Here is a 27,046-nt window from a genome sequence, read left to right as displayed (position 1 = left end):
TTTGGGGTGGTTTGTTACATGGCAATAGTAATTGGAACAGATATGAAACCAGGAGCCCTATCTAGTCTCCAAGTCTTCCTGAGATACTTTGTTGGAGCATTAGAGCTTCTTGGAACACTATCTGAAAACTCTGAATTAACCATCTTTAAGGGCTCCAAATTCTATGTTTCTAATAAACCCGGAATGTAATAGTTTTATTAAGAAAGAGAAGATTCTTGGGCGCCTGGGTGGCTCAGTTGGTTAAGCGACTGCCTTCGGCTCAGGTCATGATCCTGGAGTCCCAGGATTGAGTCCCGCATCGGGCTCCCTGCTCAGCAGGGAGTCTGCTTCTCCCTCTGATCCTCCCCCATCTCATGGTCTCTCTCTCTGTCTCATTCTCTCTCTCAAATAAATAAAATCTTTAAAAAAAAAAAAAAAAAAGAAAGAGAAGATTCTTGCCTAGTGTTATGGATTGAATTGTGTCTCCCGTAGTGACAAGGACAGGCTGCCCCAAGATGGGCCACTTTGGCATGAAGATTGTTCTGAGCTGAAGGCAATTGAGATCCTGCAGGCTCAAGAGAAAATTTTGCCTCTCCCTTAATTACATAGAAGAATCTAAATTGGGGTCTTTCCCAGACGAAGCGTTATTAGCAGAGAGGAATTTTATCTGACCTATATATATGGATGGGCAAATATCTAATTACCAAATGTCTGCTCTTATTACCTTGTGAGTTGCATTCCTTCCCTTCGAAGTCCCAGACCTCTACCCCCTTCTCCTTAGTTGAGGATGACATATAGATCTCATTTTTCCTGTTTTTAGAACTTCCAGTCTGTGTGGATTCCCCATAGGTATGCTATTAAAATTGAATTTCTCCTGTTAATCTCTCTCGTATCAATTTGATTCTTAGTCCAGCTAGAGGGACCTTGAAGAGGATACGAATTTTTGCTCTCCAACACCCTCAAAATGATGAAGTTCTAACCCCCAGTACCTGTGAATGTGGTCTTATTTGAAAATAGGGTCTCTGCAGATTATCAAATTAAGATGAAATTATTAGGGTGGGCCCTGATCTAATATGACGGAGTTCTTTTAAAAAGGGGACGTTTCAGGGCACCTGGGTGGCTCGGTCGGTTAAGTGACTGCCTTTGGCTCAAGTCATGATTTCGGGGTCCTGAGCTTGAGCCCTGTGTGAAGCTCCCTGCTCAGCGGGGAGTCTGCTTGCCCATCTCCCTCTGCCCCTCCCCCCTCTCATGCTCGCTCTCTCTCTCAAATAAATAAATAAATAAATAAATAAAATCTTTAAAAGCGGGGGAGAGTTTGAACACAGAGGTAGACACACAGGGAGGATGCCAAATGAAAATGAAAGCAGAGATTGAGTGATGATGCATCTGTAAGTCAAGGATTCCCAGAGACGGCCGACAAACCACCGAAAGACAGGAGAGAGGCGGGGAGCAGATCTTCTCTTACAGCCCTTGGATACCACCAACTCTACTGACACCTTGAGCTAGCACTGAGACAATAAATTTGTTTGTGGAAGCCACCCTGCATGTGGTAGTTTGTGATGGCAGCTGTAGGAAAATAATCAATCCCAGAACCAGTTTGGACAGGGATGATGGCCCTCAGAGTCCCAAGGCTATCAGTTAATAGAGTTAGGCTGTCCAAATGTTGGAGTATGATTTTAACAAAATTACTCCACAAAGACTATATGAAATCATAAAGGAATCCCCAGAACCATTGCAATTAGGACTGAAGAACTATTATAATTTTTTTTTAAATCTTTTTTTTTTTTTTAAGATTTTTTATTTATTTATTCATGAGAGACAGAGAGAGAGAGAGGCAGAGGGAGAAGCAGGCTCCCAAGGAGCAGGGAGCCCGATGCGGGACTCGATCCCGGGACCCTGGGATCACGACCTGAGCCGAAGGCAGACGCTTAACGACTGAGCCACCCAGGCGTCCCGTATTTTGTTGTTATTAAAATTTTTTTTATAAAGATTTTATTTACTTATTCATGAGACACACAGAGAGAGAGAGACAGAGGCAGAGGGAGAAGCAGGCTCCCGATGCGGGACTCGATCCCAGGACCCTGGGATCACGACCTGAGCCGAAGGCAGACGCTTAACAACTGAGCCACCCAGGCGCCCAGAACTATTATAATTTTTATATTAAAATCACTGTTGGAAGTCTATTATTTTTTTCTTAGACTCTAAAGGAGATATAAAACCAAGAGTTACATGCTGCCTCTTTTGTGTCATGATTCCCAAGAGCTATATTACCTGAAACTATTACTAAGAATTGAATAAACACTTTTTTAAACGGTGATGTCTAGATGTAACTTGAGTTGAAATAAATTCCTTGAAAGATTAAAAAAATAAAGCACACTTTCTACTTGTTTGCAAACTTTCTAACAAGATTCCCTGAATCAAGATAATCACAATGGCCAGTTTGGTTTATGTTTGGTAATAACACCTTGCCTAATGCTGTGTCTTTTATGTAAAATATTTAAACTCGGAAAACACTCATCTGTGGTATGCCTGATCATAAAAATGTTTGTACCTTGCTTTGTTCAAATACGAAATCTACTGTATTCAAAGATTTACACACAAAAGTAGTACAGCCTCTCACTTTTTTCCTACTTGGATACTGAGGATAACATTCAAACTTAGGCAGGCCTGGGGCCATGTGAGTACCCCCACTGAGTCTAAAATTGCCTTTAGTGACTTCCCTCTTATGTACTTCTGCACCCAAACGGAGATGCTTGTATCTTGCTAGCCTGAACAATTGACTCAATTTATTCAACGTCAGTGTTTATCTCAATATTGTGTATAAATGAAAGGACTGGACGATGGGACATTGGAAGGTACCAGTGGACAGTCTTCTCTGTACGGCACTTGCACTGAATCACCAGCTGTCTCCATTCTATTGCATTTCTCAGCTCATGACTCCAAAATTCCTCAAGCTGCCCCACAATCCTGTGAGTTTTTTATTATTTTTTTTAAAGATTTTATTTGTCAGAGAGAGCATAAGGAGGGGGAGCGGCAGGCAGAGGGAGAGGGAGATGCAGGCTTCCTGCTGAGCAGGGAGCCCGACGTGGGGCTCAATCTCAGGACCCTGGGATCATGACCTGAGCCAAAGGCAGCCGCTTAACCGACTGAGCCACCCAGGCGTCCCCCTGTGAGAACGCACACATTCATGGGGCCTCTTGCCACTCTCAGAACCTTTCCTTGTCTCAATAGACTTTCTCCCAAGGGCTATCAGTTGATTATCAGTAAAATGATGGAGTCACAAATGACTACAGAAAAATACGGTGACAATTTAGCTTCATAAGTTACCAATCACAATTTTCTTATGCCTAAGTGGTATAGAAGATTTTCTGTAAAAGGGCTTCCATAAGCCCGGAGTGTGTGTGGTTAAGGAGGGGAGGCTTCCTAGCTGAGCAGAACCATTCTGATTCCTTCAAGGAACCATAGCCATTACCGTAACAGTGTTGGGTGAAAAGCTGCGCTGGACAGCAATCACACAGTCTGATCTGGCAAAGGCTCAGCCATTGCAAGCCAGACTCCATATCCAGGTGCTAATTACTCAGACGGAACTCCAGGGGCACCTGAGGTAGATGCAGCAGCACAGTGAATTAAGGAAGGAAATAATTAGTCACAATTGCAGAAACTAGCTAAACACGAAGTGAAAGAAGGCATGCGGCCCATTTCCTGCGGAGCACAGAGTCCTTGCAACGGCAGATGCAAAAACCAGGAGAAATGCAAAAGATAAACATGACTTCTATAATCCAATAAGGGACGAATCTCAATTTTAAATTACAAAAATGACTTTATTTAAGTTATTTTCTGTTCCTATGTACTACATAGCCAAATAACATAAAACATTTCAGTGGGAATTTGCACTATGACAAATCAACTTTCAAGCATTTTCTTGACAGTCTTAGAGGTTTTACCAGCATTTGACACAATCTGAACACAGTGAGAGAAAACAAGTGGCAGGAAAAACAACTGAGGGAGCACATAAGGCATTGGGTTTCAACCCCAGTAAAAATATTCATTCAAGAGGCAGAATCAGGTGGGAGAGGGAATAGTATTCAGCAGAGAGCAAATTTATAACTACATTAAAAACCATGCATAGGAACTGTTACTTAACATGGTCAACAAGTTAAGTTGTTCAAAGTACCCCTTTTCAAGGTCTTCTGATTAAAAAAAATTCCTTGGTGGGGAGGACACTCTTCCCTCTCTCCAGAGTGAACTTCAGGATGTTCCCTTTGTCAGTGCCTGGCTCTGGGAAGATGCAGTAACAGGGGACACCTCGTTTGAAAGGCTGGGATGAAACTGTATTAGAAGCATGTCACTGAGGCCTAAATCTAAAAAATGAGTGGCAGGTCTGTTTGAGACTGCCTAAGTTTTCTTACGATGTGTCTGAATTGACAAGAAAAGATGAGAATCTCTTACAGACTCTTGAGGCATTCCCCTCACTCATAACTGTGCTGTTTTGTTCACTTGTTTTACTAACTTAAGGTTACTATGGGACCCTACTGTGAGTTATTGAGATCCTACCAAAAATGTAACTGCTTGACTAGCATCACATCAGAATTAATGGGGGGACACACATTGAAATTACATGAAAATTTATCTTATCTATTCACTACTAAGTACTGCTGACCATTTTCATAGAGATGGATCACGAATGTTCACTGTTTATGTAAATACAGCATTACTACTGATCAGCTATTTGGTAGGAAATTGGAGAGTAGAATAAACTACTTAAAAATGGACTTTTTTTGAAACGATAGAATTAGAAAAATAAACAACAGCAAAACTCCTCTTGGGGGAAGGAGTAAGAAGAGATATAAAGAATCTGTCTTCTTTTTTCTTAATATCAGAAATCATAAGACAGCATACTGCAAGAACTTGGACCTTCCTCATCCCAAGTAGCCTGAGAAAGATACCAGGTTGTTTAAAACCCTCTCTAAGAAGATGGCTTGAGAGGCAGATAAAGAGGCACCTCTGGATGAACAAAATACTCCTACCAAGCATACCTTCCGAGCCTTCCTGCCGAACAGGATGCCATGTAAATTGTTGGAACTCTTTACAGCAGCTACATGGGAAATGCAGGGAAAAGGCGGGTGAACAAGAAAAATCTACAATTGTTTCACTGTACCAAGAACATTTATGTTAAAAGTGCTGTGTTAAGAACAAAACAAAACAAAACAAAAACCTAACACATAACTAGTTTTCTGAGGTGTGGTCTTCTTAGGGGAGTTCCACTGGGATATACTTCTATGCTGTGCTTCAACCAGATCATCACCACACAATTATCTGCTCTACGCTTAACCATGAAAACCGACCAGCAAGCATACCCATCATGGGCTTCAAGCGGCCACAGGAGTTATGAATACGTACGGTGCTTTTAGATTTACAGAAGCAGTTTCTCATGAATCTTACAGAGGTTGCAGAAATAGAACTAGTTGTTCCTTTTGAGCAAGAGCACTTGTAAAATACAGAAAGGGATTAGGTAAATACCCCTTTTACACTGAGTTGATCCATTAAAGGACTTTAGAAAAGTCAGCAGTTCATTTACCTGAGTTTCCCATTTAAAGGCTAAATGTAATTAAATACTTTTTGCTTATACATGTGAACAAAAACTTAACAATATTAAAAAGGGCCAGAGTCAGAAAATTGAGACTCAAGATGAAGTTTGAGACTTTGGAATTTTTATAAAGTCTAATAGAAACATCCATGAATTTTCCTTCATATTTCCTTCATAGTTAAAGCATAAAGTCATAGAACAATACTGATTTACTGGATGTTATTTAGAATTTGGTTTGGGGGCCAACCTGTGAAATCATTAAGCAAGCAAATCAGAGTCATTTGGAATTGGGAGCAAATTATTACAAGTGATAAAACTACTTACTAGTCACTTACTTCAGTTATGAACCCCATGTGAGATTATGAATTAACACCAGATAAAGACTTCAGCATAAATATGATTTTTAACCTGAATAGATCCCTTTTGAAGGGTGATATAGAAAATAACTATAAATTTTATCCAGAAAAATAGTGCACCCAGTGCTTCACCAGTAGTTATTTAAGCTTACCTTTCAACAGGGTATTTTTGTCATGCTCAGTCATGGAGGATCTTCCAAGTCTTTTGTTTGTTTGCTTAAAACAAAGAGGGCTCTGTTTCTAAATACAACACATTGTTCATAATCAGGATCCTAACTATATTCTGGAATCGGATATTCTCTCCTACAAGAAATATAGCCATGTTACTATTTTAAACATATCATTTCATTTCTAGGTGGGAAATAAGTTACACAAAATCACCATTCTAACACTTGGACGTAGAGCAGAAACAATAAAGCATCCCGGACTGCATGATTTCATTATTAAACAAATGAAAAGCATCTCTTTCCCAAATCCTTCACTCCATGACATCTCATAGCATCTCAAACACGATTGAGGTACGTGTGTCTGCTGAGTAGTTCCTATAGCTGTGTTCTGTACATGACTCAAAGCAGCACTGCACAAAAGCCCCAGGATCAAGGCGCAAAATTTAAAAGCAATTATTTTGAAACCCCAAATCATCTTCCTATTTTCTTTCATTGTTGAGTCACAAAACTCTCTTAGATCAGACTAGAGCTCTGAAGACAGTCAGTGTGAATTTACTACATAAAACAAAATTCCCACGATCAGCAGTACTGGTCCTGGATTGAGGGCACAGCGTTTTCATTTTCCTGTCCTACACAGCTGAAGAATCAGTAACAGATTTTGCCCAAGATGCTATACTATGTTGGTTTAAATACAAACGTAAATAAAAGCTCTGCTAACCATCAAGTACAAATTATTTCTAAGTGACATCCACTTAGCAATTTATTCACCCCTTTAAAAAGAAAAAAGTAACAACCATTTTAGATGAGATGCTTATTTTAAGCCAAAAAGCAGAAAGAGTTCCTGTGCTCGCATCCCTTGCATCCGCAGCAAGGGCAGGATTACGGGAGCTCCACTTATGGAGATGAGGGTTATTCTGCGTACCAGGTTGAATGTGAGGAGATGCCCCCTCCCCACCCCCCACCCGAAGCAACCAGTGCACCTGACTACAGTGCACCAGCCCTTTCATAGACCGCTTCAGTCGGGAATATTTTTTCCATCTGATGTACACCCATATCAAGATATCAAAGGTTATTACATTACTTAAAAGCCAGGCTTCTGATTCTGATTTTTAAATTTAATTACCTATTTTAATTAAAATAAATCTAGCTTCTCTAAGGTTGTTCAGCAGTACTACATAGCAATATTAAGATGAAGGGCAGGGGGAGGAGAGCCTCTGTATTTTGTTTTTAAATGATATTTTTGAAATGTTGGTGAGAACGCAAATCAGTTAGATGATAAATGACCAATTCAGTACAAAATCCTAGCCTAACGATCACGTTGACTTGAGTCAGGTATATGAAATAACACAAGTTAGGGTTCTGTTGGAGATGAGGAGAAATTTTGAAAACAATGGTCTGTGGCAATGCACTTACGTGAATTTACACTCCAGAGAAGAGTTTTCTATAGGATGAAGGACTTGGCCAAAGCAGAAGGCAGCTGGTATTACAATGACTAGCACGGACTCCTTGGTACATACACAATGAAAACAAAAGGACCCTGGACAGGTGTAAACAAGCAAAAAATGACCTTGGCAAAATATCTATTTAAAAAATACCAAAAAGCATGCAACTTAAAATTCCCTCCCTTTCACAAGAATGAAATGAAAAAAAAACCAAAAACCAAAAAACAAAAAAACCCAGACGGAACCATCTGTTTCTGTCAGTAGAAAACAACAATAGATACATTAGGTTCCAGGACAAATAAAACTTTAAAATATTAATATTGAAAAAATACAATTAAATTTTTATTAAAAAATACATACTCCTTACTCAATCTTTGTGTACATTTTGTTTTGTGTGAAAAAGAAAAAAAAATAAAAATAAAATAGGAAAGGCATTAAGACTACCTAATTATTTATACTGTATTTGGTAGAAGCACGTTTCAGTCAAGCTTTAAAGAAAATAAGTTATTCTGCTTTCATTTGTTCCCGGACATCAGAAGGCAGAGTTTCAAACAGAGCATCTTCTACAACCAACCCGGCTCGCTTCAGGGCCCGACAGTCACCCAGTTCGGGAGGGAGGATTTCAAAGTGATTGCCTTTAACGTCTAAGTAGGAAAGAAATAATAAATTTCCAATTTTCGGTGAAAGTACGGAGAGGCTGTTTTTCCCAATCTTCAGAGTTTTAAGTTTCTTGCAGAAGTAGAGTTCGTCTGGAAGGCTCTCCACTTTGTTACAAGTGATGGAAAAATACTGTAAACTCTGTAGAACTCCGATTTCGGGTGGGATGAACCGAATGTCATTGTAGGACAGGTCCAAGTATCGGATTTTGTTGCATAGGAAGAGGTGAGAAGGCAGCACCTCTATTTTGTTGTGACTGAAGGCCAGGCGCTCCAGGCTGGTGAGTTTCTTGATATGCTCTGGGATGTAGGTGATGCTGTTATGCCACAGTTTCAGCACTGTCAACTTTCTCAAGTGCTGGAAGCTAACGATTTCCTCTATAGATTTCAGATTATTCTCTTTGAGGTCCAATTCCTGGAGGCTGAGCAGACTAAACACGGCATGGGGAATGCGCTCCAGGTCGCAGTGGACCAGCTCCAGCTCTGTCAGATTGGTCATCTTCTTTAAGTTGTTGAGCATCACCAGCTTGGTGCCGTCGTTATGGATGCACATCTTCTGGAGATGGCTGGAAACGTCCACCACTGCCTGAGGGATTTTGGAAACGTTGCTTTTGATGGAGAGAATTTTAAGGCTTTTGAGATCCCGCAGAGACTCAAGGGTGACATTTTTGGAAATATCATGACTTAGAGAGCCGACCAGGTAGAGCTCTTCCAGGTTCCGGAGCCCATACATCCAGGGGGGCAGCTCCCTCATGTCATCAAACTTGACGCTCAAGACCTTGAGGTTTTCCTTCAGGAAAGAGAGTGCCGGACTATGGATTTTGACTGAGCACTGGTGTAGCGAGAGCTCTTGGAGATTGTCTAGCTGCGCGATGGTGGCTGGGATCATCACGTTCTTGATGATTTCAAGTTTTAGAGACTGCAACTCTGTGATCTCAAAGACTGTGTCTGGAAGGCCAGAGAGCATAATAAGAGGCAATTCCAACCGGTTATGGGCATTTGTCTGTAGCTTCTGCCTCAGTTTATCGGGAGTCCACTCGTTATTTAAGTTCAGCTGCTTTAATTTGTTCTCACTCACTTCAGATAGGAACACCGCAAATCTCTTGGAATACAGTGGGTCATACTGATCTATCATATGAAGCATAAAGGCAAAGTCATTTTTCACATCTGGAATATCATCAATTCCAGTCTCCTGCCTGACATACTCAAAAGAATATTCCCGTAGAGAACGGTAGAACAGCCAGTATAAGGTGTAAAGGCACGTCAACCCGTAGATACTTACAAAACACAGGTAGCAAAAGGACAGTTTTGAGAACAAGTGTGCCATGGTATGATTACAAGAAAAGTTTTTATATCCAGTCATGTCCTGAATGTCAACGTTACAGTCCACGGTAAACTGAACTTTGGAAACCAGGGCACTATTATACCCAATGATGATTAGGAATTTTATAACTTTAAGCACAGTCTGGCGAACGTACATAGCATAGAGTATATCACCTTCTTCGACGTGCAGCCTGAACTTCTTCACCTTCTCAAATAAGGCCTTTGCTTGCTCACCTTCCTTCTTATCCAAAGCTCCTGCAGTGGATTTGTCAACCACGAACTTCTCAGGAATGGACTTTAATGACTGAGAGTTGACCAGGCTGCCTTCTGGACCGGACTGGATGGTGTTGGACCTACTCATGTTGTTCTTCCTGTTGTCCTTTTCCTCTGAATCCTCCCCAGACACTTCCGATAAAGCCCGTGTGGTCCAAGGAGAGTCAAAACACTTCCCCAGGATCGAGATGAAGTGTTCTATTTTGGAGCTGGAACCGGGGAACTTGAACCAAAAGTTGCTGCAGAGCATGAAGACCAGGGTATGGATGAGGACCAGGTAAGGGAAATACTTGGCATACCAGTGGAGGGCTCGCTCGTAACACATCTGGTTTATAAAACTGTACTGCTGGAGGTCCAAATCTGTCTTTAGCCCTTTCATTTCCACGGTGGCAGGGTTGGTAGGAGACGGTTTAGGGGGAGGCAGCGGGGTGGTGCTGGCAACTGCTTGAGAGACATTGGACACGGAAGAATGATTCTGAGAAGGCTGGACCCTTTTTGGAAGGCAGATGATCTTGTCTTGCATGACCTGAAACACAGAAGTAATGTTTTCAAATTGCATTATTCAAAGAGCTCTGATAATGTCATTAGCATGAAGCAAGCAGCAATAACATCCAATAAATGTCCATTTCCTTTGCCTGGAGAATATAATGCTTGATTCCAGCACCAGGATTTCATTCCTGGCCCATATGCCAGGAAAATGAAATACTTGACTTTGCTCTTCATGTGTGAGTTATGACATAAAACACAGCAGTTTTCTTTCTTTCTTTTTTTTAAGATTTCCTATTATTTATTTGAGAGAGAGAATGAGAGAGAGAGCATGAGAGGGGGGAGGGTCAGAGGGAGAGGCAGACTCCCTGCCAAGCAGGGAGCCCGATGTGGGACTCAATCCTGGGACTCCAGGATCATGACCTGAGCCGAAGGCAGTCGCTTAACCAACTGAGCCACCCAGGCACCCAACACAGTGGTTTTCTTAGGCCCCAGAAGAACTCACAACAAAATAAGTATTTAAAGAACATTCATGTGTTTTAAAATTTTGCATTTCTTCTCTCCCTGAAGCCCGGGAGAATCAGTCATTGGTCTGGGAAGTACATCCCCTTATCAGACTCAGTCCTGAACTGGATGGCTCCCCAGATTAGATGGGCTTGTGTATGAGAATTAACAGGATTGGCAGGAGGAAATGTGGAAGAAATTCCTATCTTTATCATTTACCCCTTCCTTTCTACCCATATCCTGGACTGCATGCATAGATGAATGCAAATGACCTTCATAAAATGTGAATTCACTACGCTTTTAGAAAAACCATTTCATCTCTCCACAGAGAGATAGGAAAGAATACAGAAGTGCTCCATAGTAAAATAATTAGGTTTCAACTTGCTGGCTTTTCACAAAAAACATTACATTGAAAATTTTTATCCCTCTACCAATACTGCAATTTGTCAGAAAAAAAATAGTAAGCCCTAAGAACGTCCAGTAGTCTCCTAACATTGCAATTTGGGTAAGAAAGAGGGCATCCTTTTTGCAGATGATGGAGTATGAGGCCAAATACTCTTTGAATCAACCTGGAGGAACTGTCCACAGGAACAATAAGCAAACAGTTCAGAGGGAGAATAACCACCAAGGAATTGACAGCGATAACATGTGGAATTAATAATGCAGGGAAAATCTATTTAAAAATGTCAAATGGGGCGCCTGGGTGGCTCAGTTGGTTAAGCGACTGCCTTCGGCTCAGGTCATGATCCTGGAGTCCCGGGATCGAGTCCCGCATCGGGCTCCTTGCTTAGCGGGGAGTCTGCTTCTCCCTCTGACCCTCCCCCCTCTCATGCTCTCTCTCTATCTCATTCTCTCTCAAATAAATAAATAAAATCTTTAAAAAAAATAAAAATAAAAAAATAAAAATGTCAAATGGCTGGAAATCCATAGCTTTCAGTGATTCTGCAATAGTAAAACATTTAGTGATTTCGGTAACAAACAGTAAAGCCCTTTATAGCAGTTATTGAAGCAGAAGCTGAATTCACTGTGAAGTGGGCTGCTATGGCATGGCAATGTGACCACAAGTCGGTGACATGGGGGACACCGCCCACCAGACAGACGTACAAGGTCTGACAATGGAGTGGAGCGCCCAACACTTAGCAGAGTGCCCAATACAAAGGAGACCACCCGCATGTATCTGCTGAGAAAGTGGATGAATCCTGAACTGACATGAGTATTTCCGGTTCAGAGTTGCGTACGTCTGCATGTGGCCCCTAGCTCTTCTAGGGAAGAAGCTAAGGATAGTGACTATAGTGCTGTTGGCAGAAAACTTCTGCTGTGTTTAATATGCAACTGAGCCTATTCTAAAAATGTCATGGGTATTCATTAATTGTCACCGGAATCCAATGAGGCAGGTACTCTTATTATTCCCATTTCACAGATGAGGAGACCAAGGCACAGAAAGGTTAAGTTACTTGCTACTGTCATCCTGCTCAGGCCACCTGGACCCAGAGCCCACATTCTTACTTTATTTTACTGAATTTCTAGAATTAAACCAAAAAGATCCCAATCTGACTTTATCATAACAAATTACCTTATGCAAATTATGTTCCAGGAAAAGAGCTTACCACTTCAATACCCTATGCAGATAACAATGAAATAATGTGGTTAAGGGGAAGAGAAGAAGTCTCACTACAAGAGTTATAAAAGCTCTGTCCTGGAAGATAAAGCGGGGAGCAATTATTTACTGTGTCAATCAGGAGAAGCAAGGAAGAAATCACACACATGACCGCATTTCTAGAACTCGGTGGCTACAGAGGTGTGAGAACTGAGCAGTGGCCTTCAAGCGTTTTTATCACTTACCTATGTCAGAGAAGAAATGTTGAGCGTGTCCACTCAGTATATGTATGTCTATTCATAATTACATCCATAAAGTCCTGTCAATCCATATGTGAAATATTAGGAAAGCTTAATTCCTTTCCCTTGAAGCTTAAAATAAATGCAGGCATACCTTGAAGATAGTGCAGGTTCGGTTCTGAACTACCACAATAAAGCAAATATTGCAACACAGCAAGTCAAATGAATTTTTTGGTTTTCCAGTGCATAGAAAAGTTACGTTTACACTATACTATGGTCTATTAAGAGGGCAAAAGTGTCATGTCAAAAAAATGTCCACCATCATCTGAGCTTTCAGCAAGTCATAATCACTGGTCACAGATTACCAGAGCAACTATAATAATAATGAAGAAATTTGAAACATTGCAAGAATTACCAAAATGTGACACTAAGACAGGAAGCAAGTGGATGCTGTTGGAAAAATGGCGTCAATAGACCTGCTCGACCCAGGGTTGCCACAAATCTTCCATATGTGAAAAACACAGTATCTGCAAAGTGCAATACAATGAGGTGTGCCTGTCTAAATAAAAGTTTTCATTTTTATCTCACATCTCAATGCAGCACCCTTTGCATTTCTGGGGAGTCAAGCACTCTACCTTGAAACCCCTGGAATAGAAAATAGCAGGAGGAAGTCTAGACAAATGCCAGACTACCCTTAAGGAATACAGAACAGAGACAAATAAGCACTTTAGTGTTTGGAGTCATGTTCTGGATGTGCTCCCACTCATAGTCTCATTTAATGCTCCAACAGTCTGTGTAGTAAGCAGAAGGCAGAGGTGAGAGATGAGCAGGGAAAGGGAGTGCTTCCCTGAGCACCTTCCCCAAGAGTGACACCTTCGAGCTTGAGTGTTAATATGGCATTGTTAGTGTTGTGATGAAAACACAGAAGGGGCACCTGGGTGGCTCAGTCGTTAAGCATCTGCCTTCTGCTCGGGTCATGATCCCAGTGTCCTGGGATCGAGCCCCGCATCGGGCTCCCTGCTCAGCGGGAAGCCTGCTTCTCCCTCTCCCACTCCCCGCTTGTGTTCCCTCTCTCGCTGTGTCTCTCTTGTCAAATAATAAAAATCTATAAAAAAAAAAAAAAGAAAAGAAAACACGGAAGACTTGGTTTGTGAAAGCAAGATCAGTTAGAAGGTAAAAAGGCAGGCACCTTCTTAAAGTGCTAACTCCCTGCCAAGCGACCAGGCAGACCCCATTCCTGGCCTCCTGCCTAGTACTTCCCCAGGCTTGTTCCTAATGGTGGAAGATGATAGACCTATGGAACTTGCTTGCATAAGGTTTCAGTATATCCATTGCACAAGGGTGCCAAGCAAATGGGGCAAACAAGGGTGGGCTGAAATCCTGCTGTGCTCTCCTTGGTGGGATGGAAGCCCCATCCTCTTGGGGCTATCTATGGTCACAAGGTGGGGATACTTTTTATATTCTGCACAAAGGTACCTAATTGGCTAGCATCTGCCATGCTAGGGAAGCAGGTCATATTCTCCCCATTCTACAGAAGAAAAAACCAACTAAGGTTCAGAGAATGTCAGTAACTTGTCCAAGTTCACACAGCAGGAACTTCAACCTGTGTCCTGTTTACAGCCTAGTGTTCTTCTACCCCTTCACATGTCTTCTCACCTCACCAAGCTTCTGCTAGGAGGGCTTCCCAGAGAACAGCCCAGCGTAGGGGAGGGAGACAGAGCTCACCTCCCCAAGTTCCTTTTAGTCTTCTGATGCCGGCTATTTCTCTTTCAATCTTCATGAAGACAGAATTTTTAAAAATGTGCCCACTTAAATCCCAGGAGGGAAAGGACGGTGAGCTACTTTCCAGCAGCTGTTAACTATTCAGAAGTGAGCACAGAGTCGAAAAAATACTGAAACTCAGTTGCTAAGGATGATGGCTGCCCCAGCGGCTGAGAGAACATTTCCTAAGAAGACTCCAGCAGAGACGCAGCTCAGAGTAGAATTCCCCCAAAACGTGATGGCTGGTTGCCTAATCCAGGACTGTGAGAAGGAACAGGACAGCTTCAGGGAGTCCGGCAGCAGGAGAGTGAGCATTTAAACAGTAAAATGGCCACAGGACAGAGGAAGGAAGTTGCCCCCTCCATGTTAAAGAGACACAGTATTTCTGAACGTGGCAGCACTGAGAAGAACTGGGAGAAGGACGTGCATTTTCGAAGGTACAGTTGCCAAAAGTAAGGTGGCCAGGCTTTCCTAAAACAGCAGTGGCAACCACGACAACAAACGGCACAGGGTGCTTTGTGGTATCTTTGTAAAAAAACAGCAGCAGCTTGTAAGAACTTGAAATTCTTTGTTTCCTCTTTCCCGCTTTTTGGAGAAATTTGTTAATTAAACCGATATACCTCACTTCTCTTTACTTTTATTCATTTAAAGGTTAGAGCCCCAAACAAGCCTTACAGAAAGGCTGCAACACCAATTTCAAAGGAGCCTCAGGGTTGCAGGCTGCTGGAGCAGAGTGGCTGGGAGGTGAGCAGGGACAACCCCCCCCCACCTTGCTCACACCCAGCTCATACACATGCATCACAGTGCAGCGAAATTCCACCATTTTCATCCAGAGGCAACCCTCAGAATGCCTTTGGAGGAAAAGGGCTTGAGACCAGGAGCTACAACGTGTGTTTGTGAAGGGAGACTGGAGGGGGAGGGAGATGGGGTAGGGGGGGAGAAAAAAAATGGAAAAAAAGCAGGATAAACCAGAGAATCCAATCCAAAATACAGCAAGGTGAGGAAGTTACTATCCTAAAGGCAGATATGAGAATAATTCTTGAATAAAAATCAACTGTGTTAAGGAAAATATCTGAACTGGTTTGGGAAGTAGGAGGGGAAGGATACAGAATAAGGTGAGTCACTGAGAGCAAAGGTCGGATGAAGCCATGGCAACAAAGATGGCCAACCCTACTCTATACTGGGATGTACAGGCTTGGAGGTGGGAGGAGGTGAGTCAGCAGAGCAGAGAGGGGCTCAAATCAAAGAAAATAGGTCAGGCAACATGGTGGGAGGCTGGAGGATACATTCATTATTTCTATTTTGAGATATCAATACCTTGCAGTCTTGCCTGAAGCTTTGGTAAAAATCTGCTATACAGACACAGACACATGCACAGACATACTGACAGACAGACAGACACACACACACACACACACAGCTTTTGTGAGTCAATTTTATAAAAATCACAACAAAAGGAACAAACTTTCATGCTTCAATCAAATCTGTACAGACAGGGAGAATTTGCCTGAGATGGTAAAAATCTATAATCTAAACTGTTTCCATGGAAGCAGGAATGAGGACCATGGGAAGCAAATCGTTCCAGGAGTCTGCAGAACTTGGAGAGGGCCATGGGGCCATGGACTGGAATTTGATCCATCATGCTCTAGATCCTAAGGAGCAGCTGACATCTAGGTGATCAACATGTATAAAATGCTCCTCAAGGCCTTAGAGTGAAAGGCCCAGAGGGATAAAAATATACATGTAAAATTGTTCCATCACTGTGATAATATCTAGGTAATGTTTCTGGAAAAGAAACCCAAGGGTTTCAGGGATTACAGAAATGGGCTCAGTAAAGTTTGGACTCATAAATTCTCATTTATAAATTATTTTGAGATAACATAGCAGCTGCTTTTAGGGGGAAAAATGAGACTCATTGTGTTTTGTGTGTGTGTGTGTGAGAGAGAGAGAGAGAGAGAGCACCGAATCAACTCACTGTGTTTTTGAGACCAAGTGAAAATTCAAACTGCCTTAAAAAAGGAAAGGGCACCTGGGTGGTTCAGTCGCTTAAGCATTGGTTCAGGCTCAGGTCATGATCCCAGGGTCCTGGGATTGAGTCCTTCCTTCATTGGGCTCCCTGCTCATCGGGGAACCTGCTTCTGCCTCTCCCTCAGCTCATGCTCTCTCTCTCTCTCTCAAATAAATAAATAAAATCTTAAAAAAAAAAAAAAGGAAACAACCCATCTAAACCATGCCTGAAATGCTGCTCAGATCTAAGAAAAGAAATCAAATATTTAACATTATAACTGTCAAATTTATACCAGCAAAGAGATGCATTTTTAAGCGGAATATGTGCATACTTTATCACCTACTGAAATGCCTTGTACTGTCAGAGCAAAATTAGGGCCTTTGGATCATACTTGTCACTATTTTAAATCATTAGTGGTCATGCCTACATCTTAGACTGTCTGATATAGCTTTGATGATAGTTATTTGAGTCTCAGCACTTTGTTAGAATTATAACATCCACTATGATAATATAAAAATAAGATCTATTTAATTTAGACAATTTCCAGAAACCCAGTGCTGTGAAAAGCAGAACCCACCTGTGGTAACAAGTTGAAACAGTATCCCATTTGCATGAATGAGACACCAAAGAGCTGAGGTTAAAACAAAACAGAATAAAACCAAACCACTTCACTTCAGAGAAGCTGCTTGAAATAACAAAGCTGGAGATAGAAATGACATTGATGGGAGGGGCAGACCAGGATTGCGGAGTGGTTCTGTGTGTGCCCTCAGGAGAAGTCAAGCATTTTGGCCTATCTGCTGTATGTCAGATACTGTGTTAGGGATACCAAGAGCAATAAACCCTTCAAGGTCAAGCACGGGAGAAAGACAACTGATCAGTCATCAGTGTGATCAACAGCTCAAACCCCTGCTCATCTTTCACAATGAACTTTATAATCAACCTGCCTAGATCCAGAAGGGAAAGAAAAAAACCACCTTGGTGGCATTTTTATTGGAATTAAATTACATTTATAAATTAGTTTAAGAAGAACTAACATCTTTATGGCATTGATTCTTCCTCTCCGTGGTGTGTTTCCATTTGTTTCCATCCAATTTTATGCCTATCAAGAGTGTTTTATAGCTTTCCTCACATAGATTTTGGACACTTAATGTTATGCCTAAATACTTTTATTATTTGCTATCATAAACCTTTTTTTTTTTTTAAACACAGGTGGTCGAGTCCTTCTTTCCTGCTTCCCTACCTTTGTGCCATTCTTCAGTAAGCCTGCTAAGTCTGGTGTACACTCTTCCAGATCTTGATCTGTGCATTTGCATATATATGACATTTAAACACATGGGATCTCACTATATGGACCGTTCCTGCACCTTGAGCTTTTCCCTTTCATCGTATGTCCTGAAGACCCTAACACATTGGCACACAGGGCTCTACTTCATTTTGAGGACCAGACAATTCATAGTATGCATGTGCTATCATTTACTAAAAACATTCCAGTGATGACATGCATTTAGGTAATTTTCCCACTGAAACCAATGTCAATGTCAAAAAATGACACGCCGTCTGATTTTATATGGCATTCTACAAAACAGGACAGAGAACAGATGGGCAGTCGCCAGAGGTTCACGGCAAAGGTTCACCACCAGGGAATGTCTTAGGCTATTGAGATTCTTCTGTATCCTGTTTATGGTGGTGGTTACAAGATTTAGGCATGTTTTAAAACTCAAATATAGATCTTGTTTTGATAAAAGAGTGCATTTTTGAAGATGGCAGGGCTAAATGCTGTCTAATATTGACAGTACCCCACCAGCTTTTTAAAAAAAATATTGTTCTTTCATCTACTTTGCACCCATCTGTGATTTTGTTTTATTTTTTAGGTGTCTCTTTTATGGATCTTAAAAAAATTCAAACTAATCACCTCTTTCTTTTTACAGTGAATTTAACCCATTACATTATTTTGCTCACTCATATTTGGATATTTACTGGTATTTGGATTTATTTCTGTATTTTTTTATTTTTATATATCCCTTTCCTTCCTTCTTCCTGCCTTCTGCTGCACTGATCACATTTTCCACACCTCCTATTTCCCATCCTGCTTCACCTGGTTAGTAAGGTGTAGACTGTATTTCTCGAAAGAGGCTACCTATAATTTCTAAAAACATACACATTTATTTATTTTTTTAAAGATTTTATTTATTTGACAGAGAGAGACACAGGGAAAGAGGGAACACAAGCAGCGGGAGTGGGAGAGGGAGAAGCAGGCTTCCTGCTGAGGAGGGAGTCCGAAGTGGGGCTGGATCCCAGGACCCTGGGATCATGACCTGAGCTGAAGGCAGACGCTTAACCGACTGAGCTACCCAGGCGCCCCTAAAAACATACACATTTAAAGTTTTCAGTATTGCAACCCCGCTCCAAGCATGTTTGAACTACCCACTGAACTACCCCACTGTGTTGTTCTTGGGCTTAGTTTCAGTTTTCTCCTGAAACACACATTTTTTTTTAAAGATTTTTATTTATTTATTTGAGAGAGAGAGAATGAGAGAGAGCCCATGAGAGGGGGGCGGGTCAGAGGGAGAAGCAGACTCCCCGCCGAGCAGGGAGCCCGATGCGGGACTCGATCCAGGGACTCCAGGATCATGACCTGAGCCGAAGGCAGTCGCTTAACCAACTGAGCCACCCAGGCGCCCCCTGAAACACACATTTTTTTAAAAAAATTACCTATAGTTAGTTGAGCTTATTTATAGGTTTATGAAATCATACACTCACCAGTTCTCTTAGTTCCTGCATCTTCTCTAAGTAGATCCGTTAATAATTCTTTTAATAAGGGTCTGTGGACTGAAAGCTCATATACCTTGTGTACCTAAACGTGTCTCTACTGCTTTCATTCTTGAATAATAGTTTAGAAAGTTATAAAATTCTCTGTTGACAGTAATTTCCCATCAGCACTTTAGAATACTATTCCATCATCTTCTGGCCTATATTTTCACTGCTGGGAAGCCTGCTGTCATTTCGAGTTTGTTCTCTAGTGGGCAATCTATCTTCCTCTACGCTGGCTTTTAAGATCTTGCCTTTAATCCCAGATCTTCTACAATTTCACTTTAATTTTGAATATATGTGGATTAATCCTGCTCAGTATCTGTAGCTCAGGACTCAACTTTCTTCAATTTTGGAAGACTTCAGCAAAATTTCTTTAAATATTGCTTCCACACTTGCTCCATCATTTCTTCCATTTTTTTCCTGTCATTCCTACTAGACGTATGTTAGAGCCTCTCAGTGATCCCCCCACGGGTGTGTGTGCTTTTAAATCACTGCCTCTCTGTGCTGGGTTCTGAGAAACTCAGGACTCTTACCTAATTCATGGTCTTACTTTTCATATTTTTAAATTCAGTGACTTTTTTATTTCCAAACTTTCTAAATGTTTTAAATCCATTTGCTCTTCTGTCACAACTCCCCATTTTTTAATGTTATATCTTTATCTTTTTGACCACTGCAAGTGTATTTATTTGAACTTCATTATTTGGTTCAAAATGGAGTTTGGTCTCAAGTGAATCAATGGTCCAATGGCTAATTTTGCCGAGAGCCTTCTCTGAGCATAGTTTTCTTCCTGTGCCCTCAGTGGGAGGCTGTTTCTGAGATGGAGATTGTCTCTGACCATCTCTTGTGTGCTCTTCTGTGGTTTCCTGCACCCAACCCCCAGCCCCCAACCCACCATTGGCTCTTATCATGGCATTCTGATGTTCCGCTCCGATGTCAGGGTCTCACAGATCTGGTCGGGAAACAGCAAGCAGGCTGGCTCCGCTCCTGGTTGGGAGGCTCGGTTTCCTCAGAAGCACCAGTCCACCATCCAGTTACTTGTCATTCTTCTCTGCTTCCTTTCGGGAGGGGGGGCCTTTGGCTTCAAACAGTGACCAGGCTCCAGTCTCTTATCTTGTAGCATGCATTTTTAGCTCCCCTTGCTGGGGGGAGAGGGGGGAGAGCGGAGCCCCTGGCTGCTGCCTCCTGCTGTTGGCTCACAGCCCGGCAGCTGCCTCAGCCCCACTCAGTAGTCCATTCCTGCTCCACAGAAATGCTGTCTTGTTTTTGAGTCCGTGTATGAATTTTTTAAAATCTCTTTTTATACATTATCATGGCTATCTACATTGAGCAGAGGGAGTGTTTTGAAGTGCAACGCTTGCTTTTGTATCTTTTCCAGAAGAAAAAGTGTGTATGTTTTAATATGAAAATTTAGTCTCAAGACTAACATGATGAAGAATCAGCGTTGCTTGGGTAGTACCAGACAATGCGCACCTGTCGCGCCAAATTCCTCTCCCCACCAAACAAAGGTTGAGCTTCTTTATAAATCTCCCAATAACAGCAAATGAGAGCATGTACTGTCCTACAACCTCAACAATTAAGTCCATTACTCTTTTTCTATGTATTAGAACCCCAAAATTATTTCTCTTGTCTAGACTTTAAGTCATAGTTATGACTGTATTATCACTGAAAGTGAGAAAATGTGCTGCGTACGATAAAACAGCAGGTGTCATTCCAACATGCTAACTTGTGATCCAGGCATATTCTTTAGATTGAGGTTGACTCTTTAAAGAGGTAGTGCCTTTTTTTTAAGATTTTATTTATTTGTCAGAGAGAGAGAGAGAGAGCAAGAGAGCGGCAGACAGAGGCAGAGGGAGAAGCAGGCCCCCCACTGAGCAGGGAGCCTGACGCGGGACTCGATCCCAGGACTCTGGGATCATGACCTGAGCTGAAGGCAGACATTTAACCGACTGAGCCACCCAGGCATCCCAAAGAGATAGTGCTTTAACTTCGTTATGGCTTAGTTACAAACAGGTAGATGGCAGCCACAAAGAGGCAGATGGGCCAATATAAAGGTGATTAACCGTATCCTCTTCCCACCCCATAGATTCAAATACAGCTGATTCCAAAGGGTTCTACCCTGCAGCTAATCATCCAGATTTGCCCCCAATCTGACATCAAAAAAAACCTCTCCTAACCCAAGAATGACCTAGCAAGAAACAGATCCTAAAGACCTATTTCCCAGGGCTTGTTCAGAGATACTAAGGGTAGAGTAGTTTTAGTTTTATCAACTAAAACTTCTTGAATATCCACTCTATGCTAAGCAGCATAGGAAAACCAAGGAGGCATAACCAGGGTTTGCTGTTCTAAAAGCACTTACAATTCTACTGGAGAGACATAAAGAGTCATATGAAAATCAAACAGGGGTCCAAATAAGGCAGTACATACACCAGGTAAACAGCGTGGGAAGTACAATGAACACTCAGGCTTGCAGCGAGCAGGGTGGGCTTCATGGGGTTGGAGCACCTTCATTTGGACCTTGAAGCTACTGGACTTGGATAGGTTATGGGAGGGTTAAGGTCAGAACCTCGTGGGTCCAGAGGAAGGAACATAGGGTTGCACTTGGGAAGAGCAAGAGAAAAGATGCCAAAGATCGAGGGTGGCTCTTCCTCTCTGAGGTAGACTCATTTCTCCTGGGAGAAGGCAGAGAAATACAAGGGAAGGAAGTTAATTTTCATGTCTCTAAGTTATCAGTTAACATACACACTTACTCTCCCAGAAAGATGGTGCTAGAAGATAAAGAAAGCACCTATTCTCAAGAGACAATATTTGCCTCCATCAGTGACAAGATTTGCTCTGAAAATGCAGATTTTGTTTCAGGGCTAACTGCTGGACATATTTTAGGTACAAACAAATCTTGGTGAGAAAGAAAAGGAACTGAAACGGTAGGAAAGATGGTTCTAAAGGGGTGAACATCTAAATGCATTCATTCTCAGCAAATGTCCGATTCACACGTCTTGCTACTCTCCGAGGCCAGTGTGTGTATGTTTGGGGGCAGTGACCACGGGAGCACAAACAGACATCCCCAAGCACTGCACATGGCATCCCTCTCAGCAGCACAAGCCAGCGCCTTTCTCCAGGGGAAATGGGAACGCGTATGTGCAAGGGTGTGGGGTTCCGTGTGTGCCATGGGCACGACGTCTGCCTTCCCTTTAAGGGTGGTGTCGAAAACTTCTATGATGGACAGGTAATAACACATTGTGTATGGAGGAAGTGTACGTATAGCCAGATGGTAACAAGAAAGAGAGAGAAAAAACACCAGTCTTAAGCAAACTGCCCAATTTTAAGGTGTTTATTAACAAACACAAGGGCTGAGTAAAATGTCTGTTTTTATTGGTTGCTCATTTCCCCGATAGCAATGGGGAAAGGAGAAGGAAAAAAAAGTCAGACCCTGGCACCTCTGACGCACGAGTCGATGTCCTTGAAGCAGAATTCAAGGGATTGGAGGGATGCACTGATTGAAATTTGAATTTTTGAATTTATGAATTCTCTTGGTGGTAAGGTATAGCAATAGTACACTTGGAATAGGGTTCATCTGTACGTGACTAAAACCCAGACGTCAAGCACATCTGCTCAAGTTCAGCATTATCAGAAATTTCTGTGCTTGAGGGAACTGATTGCCATTAGTCTGGGAGTAGAATTAAACACTGAAAAAGTTAAGGCATAGTTTCCTGAGTCATTATTTACAGAATCTTTATTCAAGTTAAACAGAACTGGAACAGGGCGCCTGGGTGGCTCAGTTGGTTAATTGGTTGAGCATCTGCCTTTGGCTCAGGTCATTATCCCAGGGTCCTGGGATTGAGCTCCTTGCTCGGTGGGGAGTCTGCTTCTCCCTCTCCCTCTGTCCCTCCCACTGCTAGTGTGCTTGGGCACTCTCTCTCTCAAATAAATAAATAAAATCTTAAAAATAAAAGAACTGGAACAGTCTTTTAAGCCCTGGTTTGCCCCCTATCATAGCACCTAAGGAAACATAGCATAATTGCTCATCATTTTACTTCCTAGACCAGGAAGCTCTTTAAAGGGGGCTCCATCCTTACTAACACGGCCTGGCACAAATTAGGTATGCAATAAATATGAGGTGAATAAACAAACACATTTTCCCACCAAAGGGAAACAAACCACAACAACAGCAAGCACGCACACTTATAAAATTGGATGCCAGTGAACATCTGGAAATATTTGGCTTCTAGCTACCTTCCTCTGAGATGAAACATTTCATTTCACACATCTTCCAAATTGCCAAATGATGTCTGCCTAATGATTCCTAAAGCTGGAGCTAAGTGCTTACTCATTTAAGATACACGAAGAGGGGGCCAGATTTGGGAGGCACTATCCATTTATTCCTCAGTAAAAAAGAAACCATCACATCTGCCTTAGGATCTTGTCTACATTTGATACTTCCCTTAATAAAGGTGATTCTCCTACCACTGTAAATACAGACACACTGACTTTTTGAGGGTAAGGAAAACTATACATACTATAAATGTTATTTTATTTTAATTAATTATTTTTAGAGAGAGCGTGAGTGTGTGCGATTTTGTGAGTGCAGTGGAGGAGGGGGAGAAGGAGAGAGAGAAAATCCTAAGCAGACTCCATGCCCAGCGTGGAGCCCCAATGCAGGGCTTGATCTCACGACCCTGAGATCATGACCTGAGCCAAAATCCATAGCTGGTTGCTTAACTGACTGAGCCACCCAGGCACCCCAAATGTTAATTTTTTTTTTAACCTTTGTTTAGCCTGGGACTTTCCAGCCATCAAGGACGCTCTCATTTCCTGTATCTTAGTGGTATCCACATTGTGTTTTCTTCTCCTTTTGAGGTCGGCTGCTCTGGGATGCAAAAGGAATTAGGAAAAAAAAAATTAAAAAAGAGGGAGTGGATCGAATTCAAAACTGTTTTTGCTTCATGGCATTTTCCCATAAGCCAAGTGGACTAGTGAATTATTTGGTTCATGGCAATTTAGGATTTAAGTGGAAAGCATTTCAAAGTCAAAACCACATGAGAAAATTTAGTGGATATAAAAAACTATGGATAAACATTAGGAACCTACAGTTAATGATTCCTAATAGAGAGAGTTTGTTTCAGTTGCCTGAGGAATTTGAAATACTTATAATTATGCTCTTGAAATAATGAAGGGAAAGTTCTATTTGAAGCAATCCCCAGGAACTGAAATCCTAGTTCTGTACTCAACTGACTTATCCCTGGACACCCTGCAGTTCACTGATAAATCTGTGAACAGGAGTAAGATGAAAGAAATTGGAGGAGTCCAAAGAGAAAACATAAATCCTCTGGGCTATCTAGACAATAGTGCTGTACAATCAGCACAAATATGCATAATTTTAAACAACGGAAGCATACAAACAAAAAGCTGTACTGAAAGGTTTTTTTAAAAATGGTCATTTATTTTCGAAACTTACTCTAGTAATCAAAGAATAAATTGCTACAGTACTCAGCAAGTGAATGATGTCAAGGCTGTGGTCAATCTTCTGTGAAGGAACAGATGGTATCGTTTATGAGAGAATACCAATACCTTGTTAGGACATCATAGAAGGCTTGCAGGTAAGGCAAGAGTCATGGCAATTCTTAGTCATTTAGGTGTGTTGGATGGTAGGAAATCATCATGCTTTTTGGAAGCTAACCTCTCTGGACTCCAGAAATATCATTAATTTGGATAAGAAATTTTCCACACATTCCAGGCAAACAGATCTTTTACCACGTAGGGTGAATTTCAGTTATGGATCTTTTTCTGACTTATCTAGATGGTTGACCTCCGGGCAGAATGCAAGACTCTTCTTTGTTCCTCCTTCCTTCTTTCTAGGAGAAATGGGGCTAGTAGAGATAGTAGCATTAAAGGAAAAGTAGTGAACCTTGGTGCTCAAAAGAGTTCAAGTGGCGGGAGCTCTCAAGTTCCATTCGTCTGGACTCTCTCTTTAGAGCTTCCCTTGGGAGTCACCACTTTGAGTCTCTCTCTTCTTCCTTGAAGCTGGTGAGATATGATAGGTCTGGAGCTGCCTCTCTCTTGGAAGTGGGCTATACCTGAGGAAGGCCTGGGGAGGATAGCTCAGACAAGCTCTCCCCTTGGCTTTAGGGTGAATCAGCAATCTCCTTCTCCCCGCTTCCCCTCTCCCAACTCCCCCTTCCCCCTCCGTCTCTTCCTTGCCCTAGTGTCCCCTTTCTCCCTCTGGGCAGGCAGAGCTTAAAGTGCAGGGAAAGAGGATAAGGAAGCTTCTTGAGCTGCCTCCCAGCCCCTCTTCATCCAGATCACATAGCTTTCGGTGCTTAGGGAAAGGAAGGCCTTGTGACTTATCTGAGGTCTGGCTTAGCTCACCAGGAGATGGATATAGTGACTTTGGGGCCAGAGTTGAACTTTCATCAAATGTTCTTTTGACTGGTCTTGTCCCCTGTCTACTAAGCTCCTGTACAGTCCTCTGGGAGAGGGAAGAATTGAGCATTTGGCCCTTTATCTTAGACCTTTCTCAATCTGTTTACCAGAGAACCCAACTAATCACACTTAGGCTATAAGGAAATGCACCAGATGTAGGCATTTGAAGTCTATAGTAAAAGAGACTAAAAATAATACATTTCTATTTTACCACCAATTTTTCACAATAAATTGTGAAATGGAAATGATGCCTATCCTGCTCATTTAATAAAACTGAGGCTCAGAAAAGCCATGTGTTTTACCTAAAAACCTGTCTATGGGGGAGTTCATGTTTTCTGTTTGCATTCTGGGGGAAAGACTTAACTTTTCTCTTTACACTTACTTGATGTAGCTGAAATTATAAAAATCAACCCAGGTTTTGCATTTCCAGTGAGCACATGAGGTTTCTTACAAGGTAAAATGATGATGTAATTGATGGCCTGTTTATTAGACAAAAGACTTGTGGTTGATGGTGTGGAATTTCTAAAAATATAAAATCAAGTTACTAACCAATACAGTCATACACAAAAGTGATCCAGAAGGAGATATCTCTACATTTTCTCATTATGCATTAAGTATTTCTGAGTCCAATATCTAGCACCTACATTTTATTTTCTTCTTCTTTTTTTAAATTAAGTTTTTATTTTATTTTATTTTTTGAAGACTTATTTATTTGAGAGAACACATGCCAAGGGAGAGAAAGAATCCCGAGCCGACTCCACGCTCAGCGTGGAGGCCAATGCAGGGCTTGATCCCATGACCCTGAGATCATGACCTGAGCTGAAACCAAGAGCCATTGCTCACCCAACTAGACACCCAGGTGCCCCTTAAATTAAGTTTTTATTTTAATTCCAGTTAGCATACAGTGTTGTATTAATTTCAGGTGTACACTATAGTGATTCAACAATTCCATATATCACCATAGCACCTACATTTTAAAAGTTAACATCAGCATCCCAAAACATAAGCTAACATATTTGAACTTAAAGCTACAGAGCCTTAGCTTTAGGTATTAGTGCAAAGAATCTCACCAGCTCTTAAGGACTAATATGCTTTGAGACATCAGCTCAATTTTAAAATAGCTGACCCTAATATTGCCAGTTAGCATAGTTTACTTCTTGGGAAAGCTAATGTTTAGAACTTGCTATTATATGATGAAAAGTCACTATGCATATTTAAAAGACTTTATTCCTCTATTCTTTAGGAAGAAGAAATGCTGTTACATCAAAAAAACCTGAGTCCTCATTTGCTAGAATCTTCCAAGTGAACATATATTAACTTTTACTTTGTCTCACAAATCTTATTCTTTGTAACACACCATAACACTTTCTTCTCCCAGGAATATAATTTAAATCATCCTATATAGAATACTGACAAACTTGATTTCCCCAGGTGGACTTA

The 27,046-nt window shown here is 41.6% G+C and overlaps 1 protein-coding gene across 3 annotated transcripts in view; it reads right to left on the bottom strand.

Moving 5' to 3' along the window:
• Positions 1-3,779: 3,779 nt before the first annotated feature.
• LRRC8C (leucine rich repeat containing 8 VRAC subunit C) overlaps positions 3,780-27,046 on the bottom strand; it is an 81,814-nt gene continuing 58,547 nt past the window's right edge. The window contains exons 3-4 of one of the 3 annotated variants that reach the window (XR_014144962.1): positions 7,503-10,309; positions 3,780-6,225 (exon numbers count right to left, since the gene is read on the bottom strand). Coding sequence is in view for 1 of the 3 variants with exons in the window: in XM_081818749.1 (XP_081674875.1) it covers positions 8,036-10,309 (2,274 nt within the window). In the remaining 2 variants the exon portion in view is untranslated. Of the gene's footprint in view, positions 10,310-27,046 lie in introns of all 3 variants that reach the window. The other 2 variants (XR_014144963.1, XM_081818749.1) reach the window with 2 other exon arrangements.

Source organism: Leptonychotes weddellii, chromosome 4 (assembly GCF_054177405.1).
Source record: "Leptonychotes weddellii isolate Sample4059 chromosome 4, ASM5417740v2, whole genome shotgun sequence".
NCBI classification, from domain to species: Eukaryota; Metazoa; Chordata; class Mammalia; order Carnivora; family Phocidae; genus Leptonychotes; species Leptonychotes weddellii.
This window is presented reverse-complemented; position numbering and strand designations above follow the sequence as displayed.